Source organism: Bombus vosnesenskii, unplaced genomic scaffold (genome assembly GCF_011952255.1).
Source record: "Bombus vosnesenskii isolate JDL3184/JDL3185 unplaced genomic scaffold, Bvos_JDL3184-5_v1.1 scf7180000013379, whole genome shotgun sequence".
Classification (NCBI taxonomy): Eukaryota; Metazoa; Arthropoda; class Insecta; order Hymenoptera; family Apidae; genus Bombus; species Bombus vosnesenskii.
In genome coordinates, this window is record NW_022883009.1 from 473539 (window position 1) to 498789 (window position 25251).

At 30.6% G+C, this 25251-nt stretch overlaps 3 protein-coding genes and 1 long non-coding RNA gene across 7 annotated transcripts; 2 read left to right on the forward strand and 2 right to left on the reverse strand.

Moving 5' to 3' along the window:
• Positions 1-1617: 1617 nt before the first annotated feature.
• LOC117237465 lies at positions 1618-3054 on the forward strand. The gene is made up of 2 exons (XR_004494008.1): positions 1618-1729; positions 1960-3054. It is a non-coding gene; the product is annotated as an uncharacterized LOC117237465 (long non-coding RNA).
• Positions 3055-4784: 1730 nt separating this feature from the next.
• Positions 4785-11687, forward strand: LOC117237464 (sodium/potassium-transporting ATPase subunit beta-2-like). The gene is made up of 6 exons (XM_033501443.1): positions 4785-5195; positions 9667-9807; positions 9992-10111; positions 10273-10454; positions 10538-10811; positions 10997-11687. Exons 1-6 carry the CDS (start codon positions 5048-5050, stop codon positions 11098-11100), a joined length of 969 nt encoding a protein of 322 aa, XP_033357334.1. The 5' UTR covers positions 4785-5047; the 3' UTR covers positions 11101-11687.
• A 1964-nt stretch (positions 11688-13651) lies between these two features.
• Positions 13652-21736, reverse strand: LOC117237463 (sodium/potassium-transporting ATPase subunit beta-2-like). 4 transcript variants are annotated; one of them, XM_033501439.1, is made up of 9 exons: positions 21285-21736; positions 17252-17287; positions 16976-17116; positions 16839-16841; positions 16387-16503; positions 16057-16238; positions 15757-15858; positions 15402-15573; positions 13652-14565 (listed from the first exon to the last, which is right to left on the reverse strand). In XM_033501439.1, the coding sequence occupies exons 1-9, from the start codon at positions 21427-21429 to the stop codon at positions 14453-14455; spliced, it is 1011 nt and encodes a 336-aa protein (XP_033357330.1). In that variant the 5' UTR covers positions 21430-21736; the 3' UTR covers positions 13652-14452. The 4 variants fall into 4 exon arrangements, with proteins under 4 accessions (XP_033357330.1, XP_033357331.1, XP_033357332.1 ...); XM_033501440.1 differs by lacking the exon at positions 16839-16841 and having other exon boundaries at positions 21285-21735; XM_033501441.1 differs by lacking the exon at positions 17252-17287 and having other exon boundaries at positions 21285-21734.
• A 1273-nt stretch (positions 21737-23009) lies between these two features.
• Positions 23010-25138, reverse strand: LOC117237503 (sodium/potassium-transporting ATPase subunit beta-1-like). Its single transcript, XM_033501528.1, has 7 exons — positions 24901-25138; positions 24458-24643; positions 24117-24233; positions 23836-24008; positions 23596-23691; positions 23221-23386; positions 23010-23158 (listed from the first exon to the last, which is right to left on the reverse strand). Exons 1-7 carry the CDS (start codon positions 25034-25036, stop codon positions 23010-23012), a joined length of 1023 nt encoding a protein of 340 aa, XP_033357419.1. The 5' UTR covers positions 25037-25138.
• Positions 25139-25251: the final 113 nt, after the last annotated feature.

The window sequence follows — 25251 nt, forward strand, 5'->3', positions numbered from 1 at the left end:
ATAATCCACAAAGCTATGAACCCTTGAAATATTGGTATTTACTATAGACTGCAATTTGTTTTTGCTATCGATCTGAAAAGAACCGATGATCGCAAGCAAAAGGAATATAGTAACAAACTTAAGATTACTTTGATTCTTTCGTTGACTTTGTGTTGTAAATGAAAAGGAAGAAAATTTAATTCAAACTTCAGAAAGCTTTAAAGCGATCAGAACGATCGCAAACAACAGTGGTTGCTAATGGCAATTATCGAGAAAGAGATTAACACCCAGACTACTATGAAAAAATTCCAAAGTTTCAAACAATATGTATTCTAAGAAATTTGTCTTTCGAGAACTTTTCATGTGTACGAACTTTCTATCCCATATCGTTGTGATATCACCTTTGATTTCGAAACTAGCGCTTCAATCGCGGCGACAAGATCTTTAAGCATGAATATTTAATAATAATTTAAGACGAGATGGCATGGCTGTTGATATCATTATGCTTGAAATGTGTTATGAAAAATAAACAGAATGTATAAAAGCCCTTTCATATTTTGATTTTATTATTACTCTTTAAACATAATTACGATAAAATGGATCAAAGAAAATAATAATCATATTGTTAATAATAAAAATATTGCAGTAACTAATTAACCTAGTTATTGTACAAATAATACGAATTTTCTTAAAGATTACCGGTTTTGGTTTTTTCAATTATTTTATTTAATATTTTTACATAAAACTATTACATACATAATTTACTTATTGTACATATATAGGTTTAGAATATAGTATCTAAAAATGACGGCATTTAAATTAATATATACAGCAATATCTTGTTTCAAATCTAAATAGCAGTTATTAATTTAGAAACTTGAAAATATTAATATTGTTTATTTCATTATCTCAGTCTTGACATATTAAAGAAACTAAGTATTACACCTATGTGTACTTTTTGATACTGCTAAAAAACAAGTTAAAACCGATTTTCCTAGAATACCTTATCTAAATTATATTTAATTATACTTACGGAATTAAGTGATGATTCCGTGTGATTTAATCGATTTATTGCTACATATAATTATTTCTTGTTCCTAATATGAAGAAAATTGTTAATAACCACGCGATAAGAGACAAACGGAGTAAGAAAAATAAATATTTCGTAACATAAACCGTGAAACGTTTATCTCCCTATTCAATTTGTGTGTGGCGCGCGGTTTTAAACTGTAAACGAATGAAAAGTCATTTCTCTCCAACCAATCAGGAATCTGCTAGACAAAGTTTTGGCGCGAATGTCACTAAATATCGCAGTGAATACCACTGCTTGGAAAGCGTGGTGTCAAGATGTATCGTCCTTTGAAGTAAACAATTTCGACTATGTAATGTTTCTACCACTATTCCATTGTCATCAGTCGACTATTATCAGGTTCGTTTAACTAGTTAACTAATAGGTTCTTATTTAGTATGTTGTTACGTTAGCGAAATTTTATAATATTTCAAATTTTCTCTGGTTGTCTGTTACCAACGGCTTGTGTTATGAGTTTTTTAAACAAAATTTGAGTTTGATTATTGCTTCATTTTGACTCAATTAATTCAGTTTTATACATTAATTCCAAATGCTTGATTATAATTTGCTTGAGTTCGCAGATGACTTCGAAAAAAGTGTCATGTATTGGCGTTGTGACAACTCAGAGATATTTAATGCAAAAGGTTTGTTAACGTTTAATTTATTTTAACAGAGATAGAGGTACGTATACCTTTATATAGTTTTCTTATTCTTTCACGTGTAACAGACATTTAATTAATATGTGATATGATTAAATTATGAACATTTGTATAGTTTATTAAGAATATAAATTCATTCAAGTTTTATTATATTTATTATATTATATATTTATATATTTTTTAACATATATATTTATTATATTTACCATATACAAATAATTGAAATAGATTTTATATTTTGCTACATTTCAGTCATGAAACAACTTTTGTTATTTCTGTGAAAGAGTTGAACTACACGTTCAGACACGTTTCAAAGCAATGTGAAGTTCGTATGTGTTGTTAATATGTTCGCCTGGGGCATATTTATCTAATTTTATCTTGCAAGTATTCTTGAATTTCTACAACACGTTTCTGTCTACCATGTTTATTCTGTACTTAGTCAATGATAGGATACAAAAAAGAATTGCGTGTTAAGTTTATTCTACAGTCTGTCAATGATTTAAATTTATTCAAAAATCGATATTTATAAATTGAAATTTAATTTCAATTCCAACCGCCAGTAGCGCTGCAATCGTATTCTATGCGAAGTCGGTAATGTCGCAAATAACATGGAAATAACAAGTTTATGCAATAATAGGTTCTAAATATAAAGTAAAAAAGTGATTGTTCTTAAATCAATTTCAAGTTGTCAAATTCAAGTCATATCTCTGTTAAAAGTAACAAAGTAAAATAACGCGAAAGGACAATAATAATTATTATTATTATTATTGCTTTTATATCTGCAAACTTGCGTATACATAGTTACATATTACGTTATACATACGCATGGATTTTGTAAAACACTTTGAATTATTAATTACCAGTAATCTAGTCAATAAGTCGGCGAGTTTGGTTTGTAGGTGCCATGTCAGATGGGTCTGTTTTTAAAATGAATTCATTGATAGAAGGATTAGATATTTAAGGCGATTCTTTCGTTTATTTTGTCCGATTCTCTCAGTCGGACGACACACGGCAATGACATTAATGACACAGTGGGCAGGATGTGATTAATTCAGATTACTCGTCATGTGTGACTCACATTATGTGCATGCGCGCGGCTCAAGTGACGAAAAGAGAGAGAAGGTAACTACCAATAGTACAAGTGCTGTGAATCGCATACACGAGCTGCCACCAGGCACTAAGGTCGCACACACGAGGTTTGACCTTAGCCCCCAATTTGTTTTACGACGATCAAGTTGAGGAAATCGTTTTCGCAGCCTTCTTTATTGCGATAGCTACTCAATGACTATGTCACACAGGTGTATTAGCATTAAGTATTATGGCCGTTTCTGATCATATTTTAATAAAGGCTGCAAATATATTTAATTCAAAAGACGCATTAAAGTAAATAAAAAACATATTTCTTTAACTAGTTGCTTGTAACAAAAAGTTTTTACATTTAGCAAGAGTATAATATAATATTGAATTAAATATTTAAATAAAAGTATAATATTCAAAAAAATAGAAAAATTAAAAATGTAACAACAAAAATTAATCAGTTACTATCAAGTAATGTGAATTGATAAATGTTCCGAAATATTTTTTTACTAACCTATTTAGTAATTAGTAACATAATGGAATAAAATTAATTTAACACTAATCTTGCCAGACCTAACTTTATGTACATTCTTATATTACCTGATTAATCAATTTATCAATATTTGTTAATATAGAAATTTACATAAAGTTAGATGTACAAAAGAAATAACAATAAATGTGCAATTTTAAATTAAATTTTGAAACTGATGATTTGACCGGGCCCGGTAAGGTTAGTGTTAATATTGGGTTCCCCATTTTTAATATTGGATTTTATCGGTTCAATGTTTTTCCATTTCTGTTACAAATATTTCATTTGTTCATGTTTGTTGTGTTTGTTTATAATAGCAACAATAATAATTAGTCGTTTAAGCTCTTGTTTATAGAAGTAAAAAGCTTAAACTTAAGTTCTGAAATCGAATTTACTTAAGTACATGTTGCAATAGCCTTAAGTAGAACAGTAACTGAATAATCTGAGAGAAACCACCTGCTCTTAAAAACTAGTTGCGTTAAGTCTGAACACTGAACAATAGATCGCGCCACTGAACTTTGATTACTTTCGCTTATAATGAGAAATCGATATAAACCTTATTTTCCTTTTTACTTATTAGAAGTTTCTAAAAATTTGATCAAAGAATATGTTTAATCCGTACCTTTATTCACATAGATATATTTTTTAATACGTATCTATGCAAATAAGGCATGTTGTATGTTGTAATCTAATGGCATTAAATTCACTAGTACGTGTTTTTAATTTTCAACTTGTAAGATTCACAAAATATTTGCATTTATTTTTAAGTAATATTAATATTAATATTAACTTAAATACTAATTGATAATTTTTGGGGACTTATTATATAAAACTGAAAAGTTATTATGCAGATATATCAATTATTTACTAAAATTGATTTCCGTTATCCTTCTTAAATTCACATATCCTTTCTCTTACTAATACTTTAAATGTACAAGATTAGAAGTAATATTAGAATATCACGCACGACTTAAAATGCAAGGGAAGTACCATACATCCATAATTCAAACATTAGATTACTACCAAGCATTGAAATCTTCATATGCGTCGGTTTGAACAGCCGAAAACCTGTTCAATTCACTTTAACCTGAATACACCGAGACAAAGAGATTGTGTTATAGGCGTGGCACACGAGGGAACATCGTACCATTATACCATAACCATGGTATCCTATGCGTTAAAATTATAAATTACTTGTAAATTATTAAAAGTTGATTCTTCTGAAATGTATATAAAGCTTGATTCGGCTAATGATAATATTTGTGAAAAAATTCCCATAAGATGATCTAATACGCATCAACACCATGATCCAGCACACTTGTGGCAATGGATAACAACTACCAGGACGATTTTATGTACGTGCATGATTGACACGTCATGGCAATGGACGGTTTGATGACGATGGTGGGGGTTTAAGGAGGGGCAGAGAGAAAGAGAAAGTGGCAAGAAAATAATAGTAGGGAACGAGACAGAGAAGAAGCCTCCACGGATGAAGCGTGTTTAGTCAACCTGGTGGCGCTGGACAACCAACTGTCGGCGACGGAGAAACTGTTAGCCGACTTCGAGGAACTCACGGTTTCGGTGCAGCGAATCTAGAGTGCTGTTGGTCGTGTTGTTCCACATACAACTGTGGATTGTTTGTCGTGCGTTCGTTATACCAGAATCGCGAAGAAAATCTCAATACGTGGTTAGTGTGTAACTTTCTAGTAGAGAAAAAATTCATTTGAAAACGCGATGGTCAGCAAGGATTCGAAAATGGTCACCCCGGAGATGGCAAATCCCTATCTGAAACCGCCGAGCATATCAACCAGCCAGTCATTAAAAAACTTTATTTACAACCGTGAGACCGGTGCCTTTTTCGGCAGAACAGCCAGTAGCTGGGGTAAGTTGTGATGATCGATCTAATCGCCGATCGAAATTGTATCGAGTATTCTATTGATTTCGGATTGAAATCGGAGCAATGATCCTTTTCGATCGATTTTTCAAAGATAAATCATTTCATCTTAATGTTGGCTTTATTTCTTATATTTAATAATGTATGCGTACATGGCAATATAGTCCTTGATAAGATGTCAACATTTCAATATTTTTTCCATAACTTTACAATTCATAAGAGTAGATGAATATAATTACCTTTTCTTTAATTATAATCACTACATATAGATAATTTAGAAATATTATTTTATTATTTTCTATATGTGTTAATAAATGCACATGTAAGTGAACGCATCTCTAGAGAAATGTGCAGAATAATTCAGAAAGTAAGATAGAAAATATTTTCAACAAGCACTATACATGTTCGTCATTTTATGTAAAAAACTTGTTTACTTCATATATCATTCCATTATTTGAGTAAACATCGTAAGATGTTAACTATAATGCTAAAAGTATACGTTATTTTCTAAACAGTCTCATATGTTTATTGGTCTTATTTCATGGAAAAAGGAATGAAAAAAAAAGAAATAGGAAGAAAGGAACTAACCTTTTTTGGTCAATTTTCAGGCAAGTGAATAGAGACAACAGGTAGAAGCTATACTGTGATCACTTCGATCAACAGATATATTTTTCTTTCTCATATATAGAAATTATAAAAAGTGTAAAATAATTATAAACTTTATTTTCGGATATTTTCCTTCCGAAAACAAATTTCGGACTGGCGGAAGTCCGAAAATAAATTTCATATTTTATAAATTTTGTGCAAATACATCAACTGAATAGCAGAATCAACCAGTTTTACTTACTAGGATTTATTAATTGATCGAAGGATCATTTTTGTCCGTAGACTTCGGTTTACTGAAGCTAATTTGATTTTTCAATTACTGTTTTAATTAGTGTCGATTTCTTATCTTTTAAACCGACAAGAATGTGAAATAAAAGTTCAAAGGTAAAAGAAACACTGGCAGAAGAAACTATAGTATAAATTTTGGTAATCACGTGTTTAACATATTAAATTCATTTACATAAATATTTCAAAATATTACAAGTGCGCATAGGAATATGTAGGCAATTTTAATTATAAATTCAGAATGCATTGTTCCACACTAAAGAATAAGTGGTATTTTAATTACGTTTTATTTCTAATAATAACACTAATCATCTAACATTTTAGAAATGACTTTTGTTTCTGCGCCATGTAACTTTAAAAAATTATTTTATAAATAATTGTATTGGCCAAAATATAAAAAAGCTACAAATTTTGTTTTTTATAAATGATAGAATGTGATGTTTTATGTGATGTTACCATATATTTCAATTAGGTTGGCATGGTAACAGTTGGAAACACACCCTTCAAAGGGGCAGAACGCCACACTATATCAATGTTGGACGCCATATCGAAATAATGAGATTATCTGTTAACATTCGTTTGATGTTTCCAATATAGAAATCGCATTTGAATTTCCTCTCACCTTATTTACTAATAGAAAATTATATCATGTACCTAACAAGCTATTTCAACCTGCAGATTTAGTTAAATTTACACCCTATATAAAAATATACACGCCATTGTCTATCGTTAGACGAATTTCATAAAATCATTGAAAAATGTACTTTTAGTTGTACGAATATTTTATAACAAAACAATATATCTATATATATAAATTGCGTTGAGTGTTGAGAAGCAGAGTTGCGAGAAGCAAAATATTATTAATAAGAGAGATATATAATTTCAATCAACCAAGCAGTAGCGTGTCTGGCTCTTGAAAACTGATCTGTAGAGCATCGAGTTACGAATGTTACGATAACTTGTCTGCAGTTGTTTCGATAGTACACAGAAGACCCACAAAAAGCATAGAAAGCTAGAAAGAGAAACGTGAGTTTGCGTCTTCTTTCGTCTAATTAGCTCAGAAGCCTGTCGTTGTATTGTAGTTTCTTGCAAATTGTATTCACTGTTAAAATATATCCTACGATTTATCCGAGCCTTGAGACTAGCCTCGCCGTCATATTATATACCCTTGTACTGTTTCCTCAGTTCTCTTCAACCGCTTAGAATGTTTACTTTGTTGTGTATCTACGTATCGATGTATCATAATATGCCGGAGTCCTCTTGTACAATTGAACTAACGTTATTAGTGAAATTTTGCAGGTCATTAGTACAAATTTTACATTGCAAATTGTGCGATTATCTTATTTAATGTAACGTTGTAAAATTGTAAAAGAAAAGTTTATATCTTGCCATTTGTCAATTCGCTAATATCATTACAATTAGTAAACTATGATGCAAGAGAGTCGGGTGAAAAGAGATGGGTATTTTAATGGAGGTTTCTCATTTGTTTGCAAATAACAAAGAGTATAAATGTACTCTTCCCCATACTAATTATAAAAAATAAATAAAAGATATTAAAACATAAAGTTATGTGTTTTAAAAAAGGTCCATTAAAATAAAAATGAACTCCTGGAATTAAATGTATAGAATTGTCCCAATTAAATTTAACAAATTAACAAAGAATGTAGACTTATGAATATCTTAAGCTGGACGGAAAGCAAATATAACGATTAAGCACGCGCATGTAACCTTGATTGGTTTGGCCAAAATAAAGGTAACGACAAGAAAAAAAAAAAAAGGAAGGGAGAGAAAAAGACGGAAGCGCGAAGCGCGGCTAATTCGCGGTGCACACAACGGTTTGTTCGGCTGAATAGCAATTGTTACAACTTCCTTTAGCGCAAACGCGTACAACGAGGTCAATTGGCGTTAAATGGAGGCATTACGGCATTATGTAACTTAGGGCCATTCCGAAGGGTACACCCACGCGACCATATCATACCATAGCTTTCGTTCAGCATCGCTCTCCCGAAAATTTCGAAAATTAATTTCAAATTCGACGCTGCAACAGTTCCGCTCTTTGTTCAAGAGATTTTCATGTACGTTCCTGAAATAACAGTCCTAAATTTATTACCTCTATCTCCAAAATCTAAATATGATATAATGATTTGTTTAAGTTTTATATTTATGAAACCTAACATCATTTTAGTTAAGGAGATAATATACCACAGGGTAAGTACAGAAATGGAACCTAAGTAGGGTTTTGCTTCACCTATGAAATATTATAATGAATACTTAGAAGGCGAAGGGGAGGGGAAGGGACAAAGAGGGGATGACATGGCATGAAAAAGTCAGACAAAAATAACGAACAATGTTTTGTGTTTTGAAATGAATATGTTTGAACGTTGAACTTTCGTTTATCATTTATCAATCAGTGAGGAATGAAAGATAAAATTAATATGAATATTTTATTCAAATATGCCTTGAGAACAGTTAAGCCTCTTCTTTTTTTACCTTAAGAAGCATAAAATCTAACTTTCTGAGGCATCGATTTACAGTCTTTGTATAATACTTTGAATTTTGATTTATATGCTGTACTTTGGTATCTTGTGTATACTTAGAATCAATTGTAAGCAAGATAGATCACACGTACATGTTTTTCATGTCAATTCGTTAGATATGTTTCGGGAATCTGCGCGAGGAGCAAGACCTCAAGAGTCAATTGCTATGATTTTTACAATATGCTGACGTCTGGTAGATCTAATGGAATTAATCGGCGCGTAGTGGTACGCCGTGTAATATAGGTTAATTACATTAATCGTTGCCTCAATTCAAAGGAAGATCCAAGCGTGTGGTCAAGTGGAACAATTCAATTATGTACCGATTCAATGTCTCGCAAGGTCGCTTCTCGGATTCCACTCTTCACTAAAATGACCTCTTGAGTAGCGCTTTGGTACCAAGAACTTCTTAACCCTTCTGCGTTCGTACAACTGCTATCTAGTTATTATTACTCGATATAAATTTGAAGTTATGTTTTAAAAGTTTATCGCTCCTGTTACTTATTGGAATGAAGATCGAAGTTTGAAAATGGTAGGTAAATGAGAAGCATATAGATGGGAAAAGTATAAGTAGAATTAAATAGACCACATGTAGACATAAAAAAGATACAAGTTATATTCTCAGTACGTAAAACTGAAGAAACATTGTTGCATTCGCGTAATATTTGCAGACAATGCGCATGTTTATGAAGAATTCGATATACGCGAATCACATTTAACAAATCCAATTTGTACTTTACTGTGAATGATACATAGTAATATGAAACTATGCAAAAGTTGAACGGAAATGTGTATAAATTGAAAACGGAAATATGGAAAATGAGACTCGGATGTAGTACGATTGAGCGCTGTGCCGTGTCGTTAATTGCTCCGCTTCAATCCTGGAAATTACTTGGATATTTTTCAATCCTTTTCTAAGCTCGGCGAGTATGAAATAAATAAAATCTGACATCAATGGACAATGATGAAATTTAATATCTTTTTCTTGTAATTAGTGGTTTGAACTTGATGAGTAATTAAATTTTGTTCTTCAGGTAAAATAGGATTATTCTATTTGACATTCTACGGGGTACTGGCTGCATTGGTTGCAATTTGCTTCTGGGGTTTCTTTCAAACGTTAGATCCAAGGATACCGAGGTGGCAATTAGAACGTTCAATAATCGGAACAAATCCTGGTAAACACACATTTAGCAGAATAATTGCATGTGAATATTTTTACACATAGAAAGTACAGGACAAAACATGATAATTCACATATTTTGAAGTTTTGAAATAGAAAACTCAACAAAAACGTACTTATCAGGTTTTTCTCCTGTGATGTTCACGTGAACGTTCGTTACTGTACATCCTTATTTATAGGATTAGGATTTAGGCCACAGCCACCGCTCGAAAATGTTGAAAGTACCTTAATTTGGTACAGAGGAACCGATAGCGAGAACTTTAAATTCTGGGTTGATTCTCTAGAATCGTTTCTGAAAGGTAATATTGAAATATAATATTCTTATTTAATATGATTCATATTTAATTTATGATTATATAGAATAATATTGTGACACGAAACATCTTGTATAATTTTATTTTATAATTAAATGTTACAAGGTAAGAGAACAAAGAAATTATGATCAGTAATAATTTTTCAGATTACATAACGCCAGGTTCAGTTCCCGGTCTTGGTGCGAATATTAATAAATGTGATTACAATCAACCGCCACCTCCTGGTAAAGTCTGTGATGTTGATGTTAAAAACTGGTATCCTTGTACGAAAGAAAACAAGTATAATTATCATAAATCTGCACCATGTATATTCTTAAAGCTTAATAAGGTAACATTTTTGGAACACGTTAACTTATAGTATCCTTAAAAAGTCTGCTCTTCTATGGTTAAGGTATAAATATATATTTCTAGATATACGCTTGGAGACCGGAATTCTACAATGATACCAATTCGTTACCACAGAACATGCCTGTCGATCTTAGAGAGCATATCGCCGGATTAAAGAATACTCGTCATCTTGACACGATTTGGGTATCTTGCGAAGGAGAGAATCCTGCAGATCAAGAAAATATAGGACCAATTGAGTATATCCCACGAAGAGGATTTCCCGGTTACTTTTATCCTTTCGAAAATTCAGAGGGTTACCTCAGTCCGCTGGTAGCTATACACTTCGTCCGACCTCGCAGTAAGTGTTAAAAAAATAGACAAAAATTTTGGACGGTCTTGACTCTTTAGTCTTTTAATGCTTTGACTTTTCAAATGATTAGAGAATTAAGTCGATTAATCTGGACAAAGTCATGCGAAGTAAATAATTTTCTTTCTACAAAGTTTTTTGAATATTTTTGTATGGAAAAAAATATTTTGTTGCAGCTGGGATTTTAATAAACGTAGAGTGCAAGGCGTGGGCGAAAAACATAAAACACAGCCGTCACGATAAAATAGGTGTGGTCCATTTCGAAATGATGATAGATTAATGTCCCCTAAGTACATCTCTCTGGTCTCTCCTTTGTTAGCGTACAGAAATGCAATGCGAATCTCATGTTTTTTTATTCTTCCACATAGCTGAACATTTTTCAAACGACTCTAGAAGCCGTCAGATATCGATGACCGCTGCCAAAGTGTGGAAGAAACTTTTGTCAAGTACAAAGTTGAAAGGACTTTTGATGTTTGCACTATCGAAAGTCTAATTTCTATTCAATTTCTACGTACTGAGAAAAAGATGCAAAATTCCAAATCACTTTACGACTTTATACTTCTCGTTTGGTTTAGCAGGATAAAGAATTTACGAGAAACCATACGATTAAAATAACGTTTACTTCGTTGAGGATATTAAAAATAATGTATTTATGAAGAAGAAACAAAGTATATTTATTATATATGAAAATAAGCTTCTTTTATTGATAAATAATGATTATGTGTTCTAAAGTTATGTTTTAATAATGAATATAGACAATCGTTCTTTACTTAGTGCTAAACCTGAATATAATATATCATTTCTATGTTACATTTTCAGTTGTATAATTAAGTTGTGATTAATCAATACGAATGTTGGCTTATTCCAAATTTTAATTTAATTTCAACCTACTTGCATTAGTTTTGGTTTAAAAGATAATTTTTGTCAATTGAATCTCATGGAAGATTTGTGTTATATCTAGAATATTAATGGTAAATATTTGATGTTTTAAAACAGATGAATGCCTTAAATTGTTAACATATTGAATGGAAACTAACTGCTTAAGAAACTATATTTAGGCTGCTATATAGATATTATTTTGGAGATTTTTTATCGCGAAAATTCACGTCTACTAATGTCTCTTGAGAATAGATCTCTTAAATAAACTAACAAAGATAATATATATATATATACACAACACGTAATATATATTTTATCTTTGTAAATATATACATATATATTTTTTTCGCTTCTGAAATATGTAAATGTATTATATGTATACATATATTTTTATAGATAAGACTTTTTCCTTTTAAACTATAGATTTTTGTCGTCTGTCTCAATGATATTAAACACTTACTAAAAATACTTTTTGAAAAGAGAAGACTTTAATATCTGTTTATTGATATGACAAACATGAAATTTTACTCAATCTTATTTCAATCTTAGTTAATGTCAATATTTTTATGTTTGTAATTCATGCAATGCGACTATTTAAATTTACTACTGCATTTATTGTTCAATATTAAAATGAGTTAATAAACTATTGCCATAGACATTCTAATCGTGACAGATTACTGGCATGTGTTATTATTTGTCTACAGCATTACATTAAAAATAATGGGTCGATAATGTTTTTTTCTGTGTATGAAATTTTTATATAACTTCCGTAAAACATTTTAAACATTTTAATTATTATGAACTAAATAGGCATATGCATGTAAATATATGGATGGTGTAAATAAATACTTATAGTCAAACGGGCATACGCATATTTTTAAGAATATCATTTAAATGAATGTTTGTAAATATATTTATATTAATTTACATATATTTATAAGAAATCGGTACATAAAAGTATAAATTTCATTTATTATTTTCTTTTATTTTCCCAGTTGGATTGGGAATAAGTTGTTTTTGAAAATATTTTGGATTAAAAATCAGGACCGTATACTCGAATGAATGATTTACATAATTAAATCTACATTTATGAACGAATTTATCAAAATAAGACTATATAGTTATATATTACGTATATCATAATTAGACCCGATAATTAAAGTGAGTTCCGTATTTTGAAAATATTACAACTATATGCAAAAAATAAAGTACCATTTTATAGAAGAGGAAATACTATTTTTTTATTTCTGAAGTGCCTTGTTTAAATATGATGAGTTTATATTCTTTCACCATTATTTTATCAAATATGGTATTAGCTATATATAATAAATTACAAAATTTAAAATTGTAAGTGTAATAAAACATCACAGTTTCAGCATATAGTGATTATCCAGAATTTGTTCAGTTTCAAAAGTTGTTTTTATTTATATGTATAGTTAGATACATCATTATTATTATTAGCTTAAAACTACTTCCTAAACAAGTCTGTATAGTAAACGCTATAAACGACATAAGTACATATATTCAATAAGTACCTATATATATCTAAGTATGATTTGAATAATTAATTTGAATGTTACAGAGTTTCGAGATCTTGATATTTTCCATCGGTCTCTCTTCTTAAATATTGAGTAGATCGCAAAGGATAATTTTAACTTCTTATATTTCTAGCAGAAAAGATAATGGTATATTTTAGATACTGTTGTAGATCTTATATTGTTATTTAATTGTAATAAAAATATTACTGGGAAAACTATAGAGAAATTCATAAACGTTTGAGTATAAAGAGAACTCGCAAAAATATTATTGTTCATATACGGAATTATTTATAGTATCTCAAAAGAACATTCTACATAGATTAAAAAATTGATTTCAAATTACTGTTTATTTCGTACCAATTTATTTTTTAATTTGATTGACATTAACTGAAGATTCAAATATAGCAAAAGCAATTCTTTTTGACTTATTATGGAAAAGATACTTAAAAATTATTTATTTGCAATATATATTATGTCTATGTACATGAGCCAATATAAATAAACAACATTGAAAATATAACGAGGTAATGACATGTTGCTTTGCATTTTTCTTACGCCTTGCTATTTACCATGGTAAACCATGAAAAAAGTAAAAGATATAATCGCTGTATATACAATGCATTTTTCTTTGTTCGTTTATGTTTACTCGCATAATTAATGTTATAAGCATCATTAAATGTATAGAACAATTTCATTAATCTCACAAATCTGGTGTATTTTAAATACATTTCTCCTTTTCTTTTTATATTTCGTGGCAGAATTGTTTTTTCAAAACCATTTAATTTAATTTATAATAAGTACCAGTAGCTACATAATATATTCTCTCTTAAGATATAAACAGTTCATATAAAAAAGAAACTTTTAGTTTAATGAAATAGTGTCGATAACGATTTATCTAAATTTCGTCTTTATAATCATAATAAGTGTCGATGATTAATAAATATTTTATTTTGCAGCATATTCGTCAACATTCAATAGTGAAAATAACCATGGAATCAAAATGGATGCATAGCCAATCCAAAATATATATAATAGCATTTTCTGATTGCTGCTTACTCGCCTGTTATATTCATACAAATCCTAATTTTTCAATGTATGTTTCTAATTTACCAAAATTTTATCGATTGGTTTTTCCAAATTTACAGCGTACGTAAGCATCTTGCATTCCAGCTGCTGCATGATTTTATTTTGCTTTTTGTACAAATATAAGTATGATCATTCGTCGATCATAAGTTCAAAATGTACCATGCCATGTTGCTGATCTTTGGTTGCATCATGTTTTATATTCTTTGCCCAAGCTCGACATTTCACGTTGATTATTTGATTTCCTGAAAAAGTAAATGACAATTTTTTAATAAGTCTTTCGAAAAAGGGTACTATACGAAGATCACAGTAGATAAATATACTAAGTCTATTTATATAAATATATTTTAAGTTCTTCCCCTGTAATCTTTATAATATGTTATGTATATCTTCATATATCAAACTATTAGATTCGAGCTTCCCAAATTTGAAGTGTTTCGAAATTCTGAAACATCTCTATTCTTGTTTTCATGCTATGTTATCTGAAGCTTAAAATATTACATCTTGTAAGAATCTTGCAGTGCATTGTTCGGAAATGTAATTCTAATGCACCGTATTGCTTGTGTATAAAGATGTATTGACTAATGAAGTCAATTGCGAGACGAGACAACATGTGTACGTAATTTTAAAACAGTTTGGCCGATGACACCTTTCATGTCACGATACACTGGATTTTACTGGTTTTAGCTGGAGTGTATCATTTGCTTACCGTACACACAAGCAGGTTGGTCAACAGGTAAGTAACTAGTTAATGAAATATGAGAACTGTTTGTAATCTTATTTTATCAGCTGAAAGCCGACCACTTTTCACATGTTTCGAAAATTAACGAAATGTTAAGATTTCAAAATTTAGAAACTTTGTATTGAATATCCACCTCGACATGTATTTACAAGATAAAGAGGTTTGGGACTTCATAATCGTATTTAGATAGTAAAGGGTTTCAAGGTTTGGAATTTCATTTCGAAGATTTCATCCAACAATGAGGTCTGTTTAAACGATAAAGAGTTGCAGATTTGAAACTTCATATCGAAAATGCCTTCTAAAATGTATTTAAACAATAAAGAGTTGCAATCTACTTACTTGCTGGCCGAAGAAAATGCACAGCAGCAACAGGACTTAAATAACCAGGAATATTTTGGTATGGATAGTAATATCCTGGAAATCCGTGACTTTCGGGATAATAGTTCAGTTCACCAATTATTTCATTATCATGAGGATATGCACCTTCGCAAGATACCCACACGGTATTTAGCTGCAAGAACAAAAGAAGTAGGTATAAAGTGCTATACTAATTGGCAAATTTTATCTTTATACATTTCTCTGCCTATATTTATTTTATATAATTTGTTCTATATTCAAATATATTCATTTTTGCAGTACTTTTGAAATGTGTTTTAAATATCAACTGATACAATTAACTGACCGACTAACTAACCCATGAACTGTTGATTGATTTAATATGTTGCACAAGACTTGGTGGCATATCGCTCGGTAAATCTTTGGTGTTGTTATAATATTCTGGCACCCAACCGTATATCTGAAAAGTAACATGTTCATAAATTAGTTGATAAATACAGGCAAACATTACAATAAGTATGGTAAAATAATACTAAATAAAAATTCTACGTTAATTATGATTTAAATTCGATAAAGTCGTTCAAATTATTTTTATTTTTTGCATGACCAATAAAGTGTATTATTGATGGAATCAGTAAGTAATAGAACCATAATATACCCTATTTAATTTAATAAAGACACAAGGAGCTGAGTTGTTGAAACCATATTGCTGACTAGGTGAGCAGGGTCCCCAGTTGTTCACATCAACTGCACAAACATGCCCAGGCTTAACTGGTGTGTTATAATTACAAATCTGTTGATTTCTACCGCCATTTGGTAATGTCGACGAATTAATATATTCTACGGAAAATGGACAATATTAATCGTGATAATATCGTAATAATTTCTTTAACATGTAAGTATTTAATTTCATATACGATATATTATATAGCTAACAAAATTATTGGTTAATGTAGTCATTCTACTATCGATATATGTTATAATTTACCTTCTAAAAATTTATCTAATAAGCCCGTCCACTTCTGCACCGAGTTGGGATCTGATGAACTATACCAAATTAAGGATCTTTCATCAGTATTTTCGGAAATCGGCCGAAATCCTAGACCTATGAACAATTAAAGATATCCTACTGTTAGTCATTATATAATAATGGTATTCGCGGTACTTTCTCAAATGGTGAGTAAAACAAATTATACAAGATATTCTACCTAAGCACGAGTAAATTAAACATCTCCGTTATTTTTAAAGATATGAAAAAGATTTATTTGCAAAAGTGATATCGTATGGAGAAGACTATGCTAGTAATCACTTTCTTGTAAGTGGGAAATTTATAGAAATTTCAAGGTCAGCATTAGCTTTTTGAATTATACGTGAATAACATAAAGTTAAATATATCATTTTGTTTTATACGATCGATGCATTTGTTGTGCATGTACTTACTATCTTTGATTATCGAAATTAGTGTTCGATTTTCATGCAAGTGACCAGCATGATATAAGAAACAACGAGTTGATTTTCACTTTTATGAAGTATATTTATATTTTTTCAAATATATAGTAGAGAATATATAAATTTACCTGGATTGGTTCCTATTATACTTTCCTCCAGAATCCACCTTGGTTTTTCATAACTTAGTGTAGCTAACAGTCCTTTCATGCAAATAGCAAAGAGCAAGGCCAACACGCTGAAGAAGCAAGCATAGAATGCTCCAGTGATGGCTGGAATAAAATAGAAAATGGATCTGTTATCTAAACGATTGTTTTATATTATTGTACTCAATAAATTAAGGAAGAAGTTTCAGCTATTTCTATTCCACTTTATTACTAAATACTTTGTACGTGAAAATAATTTACCATTATGTCCTAGGTTACTTGGTGCAATAGACGCAACTTGTATAAATGAAATATGCAAATTATTTCAAATAATTTTAGCTTTTCATTTTGCGTAATACAGCCTTAATCCATGCACGATAGTTATAAAAGCACGTGGCCTCGAAAATTTTCACCATTTGAACGATTGAAAGGAAAATATTTAAAGCGTGGGCACTGTGCCAAAGTCTGATCTAAATATAGTTCCTTTTTTAAGAGTAGTATACGCCACTGTAATGGTTACTTCTGCTTCCTGTTCTTGATCGCGAACAATTTTTAAACGTATATTCATTTCCGATATATATATATATATATATAATTAAACTTGATAGTACTCGAATATTAATTAAACGGCAGAAATTAAATTGATTACATTTTATCGCTATAAATAAAAATAACTATATTTAATTAATATAGTATTGTTTCAATAACATTCTGTTGTTAAAATGAAATATCAGAAATTAAAGTGAAGTAGAATAATACTGAAAATAGTGTGGTGAGTGCAGATATAATAATTATAGGCTCAGAAATCCATATTTATCACAGTGGTTCAACCTGTTCTACAAGAAACGGAATAATCATTGTATGTGTACACTGCACATATATAATGAAACATTTACAGATTCAAAACACGTTTCTTGTTTAGGTTGAATGACACGAAAAAGGTAAAACCTGATTACAACGTTTTACTAATCGTTAAAAATATTGCCATATCCAGGCAATTTGTACTTTACGCAAATTTTATATTTTATTGATAGACGTAACATGTAGGTAAGAAAATACATCGATGTTAAAATTGATGTTAGCCTTATGTACAATGGCACACGAGCCATTGGCAAAATAGCCTTTCAAATGTACTGTTTTGCAATTCTTATTTTCTGCTTTGAATGGGAGGATGAAGAATATTTTTTCGTCAACATGTTCGCTAGTGGGTCTGCGCGTACAGTAACTAAGTAAATTCGCAGTAATTGCAGTAGTTAAAACTTCCTATCTTTTTTTCCGTTTCCAGGGCTCAATTTATTATTTGTCGACTGAGTCGCAAAATTTAACGACACTGGGAACACGTGTGGCTATTTACGCATACGTGATAACAACATGAAATACGAGTGTTTAAAATTCAAATTGCTTCGGCCTTTATTTTTCCTATTCATTTATACATCTGATACACTGATAAAACAGGAAGATTGTGGTTCAAACATCATTGCTTCAAGATATTTGAAATAGTAGGAATTAGGATCGAATATTCTTTATTTTACATGAAAATAATAAAAAATAGATCAAATAATTATTTCGAATAAAGTAAGAAATATATTTGAAGATGATATTCTTTGCAAATAAATTCCAAAATCTTATCTGGGAAATAAATTATTTTACAATATGATTTTTTGTAACAGATATCATAAGTATGTCCATTTATGCTCTTACCGCATTAGAAGAGATTAGAAGCATTAATATCAATAAATCGTGACAGAAGTTACTTCCGCTCTAATAAATCTTATTCTTTCTTCCTCTCGCTCGCCTGTTCTTTCACTTTCTCCTTTCTTCTCTTTTTCTCTTTTCCACACAGAGAAAATCTGATAAAAGTAAAAGGTATAAACATGTTTTCAAGATAAATCCACTTACCCGTCACCGAAAGTTACAAAACCAAGAAACAAGTTTTATAGCATACCTACTTATATATTTTCTATTTAATTTATTGGGGAATTTATTATCTCCCAAATTGAGGAATATTCTGCGTAGTTTTTAATAAACTTTATACACCAAGCTTATTAGCTTCTTAAATGTTATTGTTGTAGCTTATTGAATAAATTTTGTACATCAAGCTTTTATTTATTATTTTTATACAAAAATAAATATCCATGAGTTCTACCTAGGCTGATAAAAATAATATAAATTTACACAAACCGATCTTGATAAAATTATACCTAATTCTATCGCGCGAAACAAGTAGAATGGTATGTATCAATATCGAAGGTTAATACTTATAGATATACGTAGATGATAATTCGCGTAGGTTTCGAATGATTTATAGCAGAGATTATATAAACCTTCAATTTAAACTTAATATATAACATCGATATACACACGCATACACGTCACAGAACACCTATTATTTTTAGCATATTTAACACTAATATTGACATTTTACTTGAGTTTTAAAAGACGAAAATAACTATTGCATTAATGTTGAATTAAATGGAATTATACGACTGAATTATGCTATAAATCGGTTGTAACTTTTCAAACAGGTACTGAGACTCCAATATGCAGTTATTCCTAATGCTGTTTTGATTACGTGTTCGGTTAAATATATATTCAGGAGCAGCATGCACATGTTTCTTTGCTCGATAAACTATTCAGGACTTGAAGTTGATGCTGGAAAAGGTTGCTTTTTTGCTATCAGATCTATAAAAAAATACATTTTTTTGTTGAGTGATTGTTTTGATTTATTTCATTCGATAGTAGATCGATAAAAACATGCGTATGAGAAAATTTGATATACGATCCGAAATTATTCAACGCAATAAAAATTCAAATTTTTGCTTACCATTACGTTCTAAAATAAACTTTATATAAAACTTAGTATTCGTGAACCTGAATTTATTACGTACATACATACAGGTAATGTTTGAAATGTAATTTAGAAATGCTTGGTTGCTGCTAGTCATCTATATTATGTTAATACGTTTTAAAGTTCGTGTATTATTTACGTAATCTCGCTGTGGAAACTTTCCACTTTCTTTTTTAATATCGAAGGAATTTATCGATGTACTATCGTATGTCACCAGATATATAAATTATCTACCGTTAGGTATTCTGTAATTAAAGGGGAATATTGCTCAGATGGCACTACAAGATAAGTTGTAGCTAGTGGCTATGTACCGTGTAATTATTTTAACCTATTGGCATTTAAAAGTACAGGAATGTAAGCGAAAAAATGATTGTGATTTATTTTCTATATAAATAATTTAAGAAAACGAACAATTATTGAATTAAGAATGCAGTATAAAATATTGTGTATTTTTCGTAATAGTTATAAAAATTCAACGTGTCTGTGTGTTACTTCGTTCTATTTTTCTTTTCTTGGTTTTCGCTGACTGAAATGCAACAAAGTTTGAAGTTATATAAACGTATCGGAGCGGTTTAGAAACAAATAAAGTAAAGTGAAGAAAATGGAGAAAGACATTTAAACTATTTTAAATGTGTGTCAAAATCGATCATTATCGAAACTAACAGTGCGTTTTTCAGCATTGTGATAAAGTAATGAATTGAAGTTCAACGAAGCTTTAAAAATTTGTGTAAGAATCTGTATAAGCGTACAAGCCGGATTAATATAATTTCTACTTTCTTATCGTAACTAACATAGAGCAGTCGAGAGTTTTAATACCGTTGATAACAATTAAATCTGTTAGTATTATATATAGTACGTCTTTCAGCTATCTACGAACTTTTTATTTAGTTCGAGCTAACGAGAATCCTATCGTTTCTTTCATTCCGACTTAACCTCGCCGATACTTATTTCCGGTCTTATTATTGCAAACAACACACACACACACACACACACACACACACATACACGATGCATGAATCTGATACATTTTACAATGTATCAAAAACAAAATACGAATGTGCGTATTTATATAAAATGCATTAAATTTCTCTTTTGAATAAGCGCGAAAGACAGTCGGATTATGAGAAACACCGAGAATACTACGAACTCATCCCGTTGGTATGTAACAAAGTCAAGGAAGCCCTAATTCTCGGTACTTGATTTAAACATTCAGCTTGACTTCACGCTTATCTCGCTGACATAGGGGTTAAGAATTTCAGAAATGATTTACCACTAAAAGGTTACTAACATATAATAATATAACAATATCAATTGGAATTAGAACGACAGAGCACAACAGGATCGAAACGCGTCTATGCAGCTCGAAGCACATGCTATTCATGCGCTCATATAAACATACCATTCATCCAATGGTCTCTAATTATTAAATTATAAGAGAATAATTACCCCATTTCTTCCCCGTGTGGCCGCAGTAAGTGCCTTCGACTGGATCGTGAATGCAATCTCGGAGAGCTTCCCAGCGCGTCTTTTGGTCGGGTGCTCGCTTGTAATCGATCTCATAAGTACCATTTTGCAATTGCTTGCCCGGCATGTTCGTCTCAGCGACTATCTCGTGCAACACTAGCGCAACTCTATCACTCGATTTTAACGCGAATCTCTTGATAAAAATACTTTCGATCGTGCCTCAACGTTATATTTATTACGTATGAAAAACGGACCCAGTATGAAAAACTGTAAGCTCGGTTCGTCTCGTTCAGCGAAGTTGTATTCCGCTTGAGCTGAAACAGCTCACTACTCTCGCTATCTCGGAGACAGCTAAGCGATACCGCGTGTATCCAAGCTCGGTAGCGGTGGCGCAACCACGATCGGTCGCGGCCCTACGTCTACCGATCGAGTAGTGGGAAACGCTAAGATATATCAGAGAACCCACACTCGTTGCTTTATGGTTGACTCACACCTAGCTGCCATCGAGAGCTCCTTCCCCCGGGTATTGTTTCATATCAATCGATCAGTCTCATGACTGGACCACTACTTGACCGGATAATATACGTATGCAATATTTTCTTATTGGGTAAATAAAACTACATACTCGTTTGACAGGATGTTACGCGGAAATCAAAGATCGATCTGCTCCGCTATTCCTCTCTTCGACTATCCCATTATTACAATAATTTTATTTGAATTATTTAACCTTTCTGTATTCTTCTTACTTCTTCATCGCGTTTGTATCTCTTCGAGGTTCTGCCCCACAACTGAATTGGCATTAAAACGGCTATAATGGAATATATTGAACTTTGAAAGTGCCTGTATAACGCTCGTAACAGGACGATCGCAGTATGTCCTCGTTTACGGAAAATACCGCTTAAACATCGTTGATATTTTAATATACAGCGAATACACAAGTAAATCACCGAGTATTTTCTGTACGTCATTTATATCGATGCAATTTATGCATACTAGATTTATGGAAATTATCAAGAATTCGTACTATTCTGTATAATTGATTAATAAGCTATTTTATTGCAGATGATGGCTTTTAAAATTTACATTTAAATCATAAATTCTATTATCACTTACTAGTTGTTAAATTAATACAGCAAATATATCTTTTTCGTAACTATGTTCGAGGTAAAAAGTGTATTTACGATTCAAATTTACTCTACAAATTGCTATCTCATATTTTTAATCGTCAGCGTCAATTTCTTTCACAATTTCTTAAATAGTGATTTATTAATTCGTATTGTACCTCGTTTTCATTCAAACGATACGCGGCAATTATATCACGAGGTATTAGATTTTATCTTTTCGATTTTAGATTATGCAATCGCGTACAGATCAGAAGCAGCGAAGGTCAAACTATTTCACGTGTTTCTTATCGTAAGATACATAAAACATACCGTGGATCACGCTTTACCGTAAATTGGATTTCACACGTTTTAGTTGGAATGAATCTCCCTGCATGGCCGCGCATAAGGTCGGATATTATTGCAATTAAATGACAAAAATTGAATTGCCGACGAGCAAAATTTTTTCTTCGCATTTATCTTTTATATCCTTATACATATTTAAAATATTTCGTACGATTTTATATCATAAAAATAGCAAAAAATTCTTATCGCCCTCCATAATTGTATAGCGAATTTAATTCCCTAATAAAAAATTAACTTGTCATTAAACAAACGAATTATTAGAAATAGTAAATTGCCAATAAGTTTTCTCTCTTGTTTTACCTGTCATTATTTGAAAATCTAATGAATAACGGTGATATTGTTCGATATTATAAGCCCATAAATAACATTCCACTGTCACTAGTCTATTTCCTGCAGTAATTGCAAAAATAATAATAACAAATAAGTTTGCGAAATAGAAGCTTCATACTTACGTGTTAAATTTCTAAATTTTAATGCAACAATAGGGGAGAGATAACCTGGTTGTCCGGTAAACGGAAAATATTGGACTGGAAATGCAGGATTTGGAATGTATTCTATTTCTCCGATGTGTTCTTTATCAACGTTATTTGCTCCATCGCATGATAACCAAATGTAAGGCTTACAAAAAATACATTTAAATATTTCGCTTATATTTAATAAGAGAGAATATGTACAATTAATATATATAATTAATAAGAGAGAATGTATTCGTAAACATAATAAATAAGCAGAAATAAAAGAAATAAAATTATAGTAATACTAGCGTAAGTAAGAAAATAAATTATAGTAATAATAATAATTATAGTAGTTCATTTACTAAATGAAACCTTTGTAGATTCCCGTACTGCTTTCTTCAATTTATCTGGCATATGATCTGGCAGATTCGAAGAATTATTATAATATTCAGGTATCCAATCGAACCTCTACAACATATATATACATATATATTAATTTGAATATTAATTATGATATGTATCATATATTTGAATATGCGCATTTTTCACACTTAAAATTTTTTTACAAATGCAGATATAAACATTCGCAGTTTATACTTATGAGAAAATTACTTTATTAAATTTAATAAGAACACAAGGTTGAAACGGTTTTGTATATCCGTATGGAGGCTTGCTACATATTCCAAGAGATTTTATATCAAAAAAGCAAGGTTTTTTATTATGATTTGTCTTCGCATGTTTATTCTGACAATATAAGTCGTAGTCCGACATATTCTTATGATATTCTAAAATAAAAAATGTTAAGAATTATAAGAACTTATAAACAAGGATAAGTAAAAGGTGAGAAATGTTACAAATAAATATTATATATATACATGTATTTCGCAAGATACCTTGTAAAAAATCAGACAAGGCTCGAATATATCTGTCCGGTCTGGTGCTGCTAAGCAAATTGCTCACGGCAATAATGGGTGATACAGCTGATATGCTGTTTGGTTTAAAAACTATTCCTTTAGAAAGATTTTACTTAATATGAGCGTCCATATTGGGTGCATTATTAATTAATTTAACATTATTCTTGTAAATAATCTTGTGACGAATCAAGTTACAAGAATAAAATACATCCATTGTTGAAATATTATACAGGATAAAAATTTATTGAAAAATAAATTATTTGATTTCTATGTTTGCAAATAATTTTTGCAAAATTATTTTCTTTTAATATTATTGATACCTGGACTACCAAAAGCAGAACGGGAAAGACGTACGCTCCTTGCGGAAATAGATTGTGTAATTTGACCAGAGTATTGAAAAAATGGTCTATCTAGTTTAGAAACATAATCTATACTGATCTTCATTTGTATTGCGAATATTGATCCCAAAACGGCAAAGAAGAACAAATAAAATATTCCTAGTTGACCTACATTTCAAATATATGTTTTACGTTAACACGTTTAATCGCACAAGGCCATAATTCTCCATGAATCATAACATAACAAAGCGTACAAAAACCGGATGTAACTAAATTAATACAATGCATCAGTCGCCACATTCATTTCTATGATCATCTCATGAAATTTTATTTTTTCCGAACTATGCTGAGTTATGTGAACAGAAATACTAAATTGTAGCATAAAATAAAACTAGAATGCTTGTTCGAATTATTCATGACGTTACCCCATTCTTTCGCTGTTCTGTCAAGAAATGTCTTTCGATTATTATCCCAAATAAACCGCAGAAAGTTTCGAAGAGGTCCTAAATCGGGTTGCGGTATTCGACTTTTATAATACTCTTCATCATGTAAAATTACCATATCGAGGACTGATTTATATCTTCAATTTGAAGTTATGAGAGGAAAGTTGACGAAAAAGTTATTCTAGTTTTTGAAGTTAGTTGTTTTTAACAATCTTTTGTGCATTTATTTTGAACTGACTTCAAGGAAAGATACATTTTCGCGCGGATAGACAGATCTAAATATTTCAACGAACAAATATATATGTGTTAAAAATAATTCCATAATTTGGAAAA

What these genes read in the sequence shown, in the direction of transcription:
- LOC117237464 (XM_033501443.1), top strand. Translation starts at nt 5,048, where the DNA reads ATGGTCAGCAAGGATTCGAAAATGGTCACCCCGGAGATGGCAAATCCC. An exon ending in TATTCTTAAAGCTTAATAAG is followed by an intron (nt 10,455 to 10,537) that starts GTAACATTTTTG and finishes ATATATTTCTAG; the next exon opens with ATATACGCTTGGAGACCGGA. An exon ending in ACACTTCGTCCGACCTCGCA is followed by an intron (nt 10,812 to 10,996) that starts GTAAGTGTTAAA and finishes ATTTTGTTGCAG; the next exon opens with CTGGGATTTTAATAAACGTA.
- LOC117237463 (XM_033501439.1), bottom strand. Translation starts at nt 21,429, where the DNA reads ATGCCGGGCAAGCAATTGCAAAATGGTACTTATGAGATCGATTACAAG. An exon ending in ATTAGATAAATTTTTAGAAG is followed by an intron (nt 16,239 to 16,386) that starts GTAAATTATAAC and finishes CATTTTCCGTAG; the next exon opens with AATATATTAATTCGTCGACA. An exon ending in TCTTTATTAAATTAAATAGG is followed by an intron (nt 15,859 to 16,056) that starts GTATATTATGGT and finishes GTTACTTTTCAG; the next exon opens with ATATACGGTTGGGTGCCAGA.
- LOC117237503 (XM_033501528.1), bottom strand. Translation starts at nt 25,036, where the DNA reads ATGGTAATTTTACATGATGAAGAGTATTATAAAAGTCGAATACCGCAA. An exon ending in TTCTGCTTTTGGTAGTCCAG is followed by an intron (nt 24,234 to 24,457) that starts GTATCAATAATA and finishes ATCTTTCTAAAG; the next exon opens with GAATAGTTTTTAAACCAAAC. An exon ending in AAAATTTAGAAATTTAACAC is followed by an intron (nt 23,159 to 23,220) that starts GTAAGTATGAAG and finishes CAATTACTGCAG; the next exon opens with GAAATAGACTAGTGACAGTG.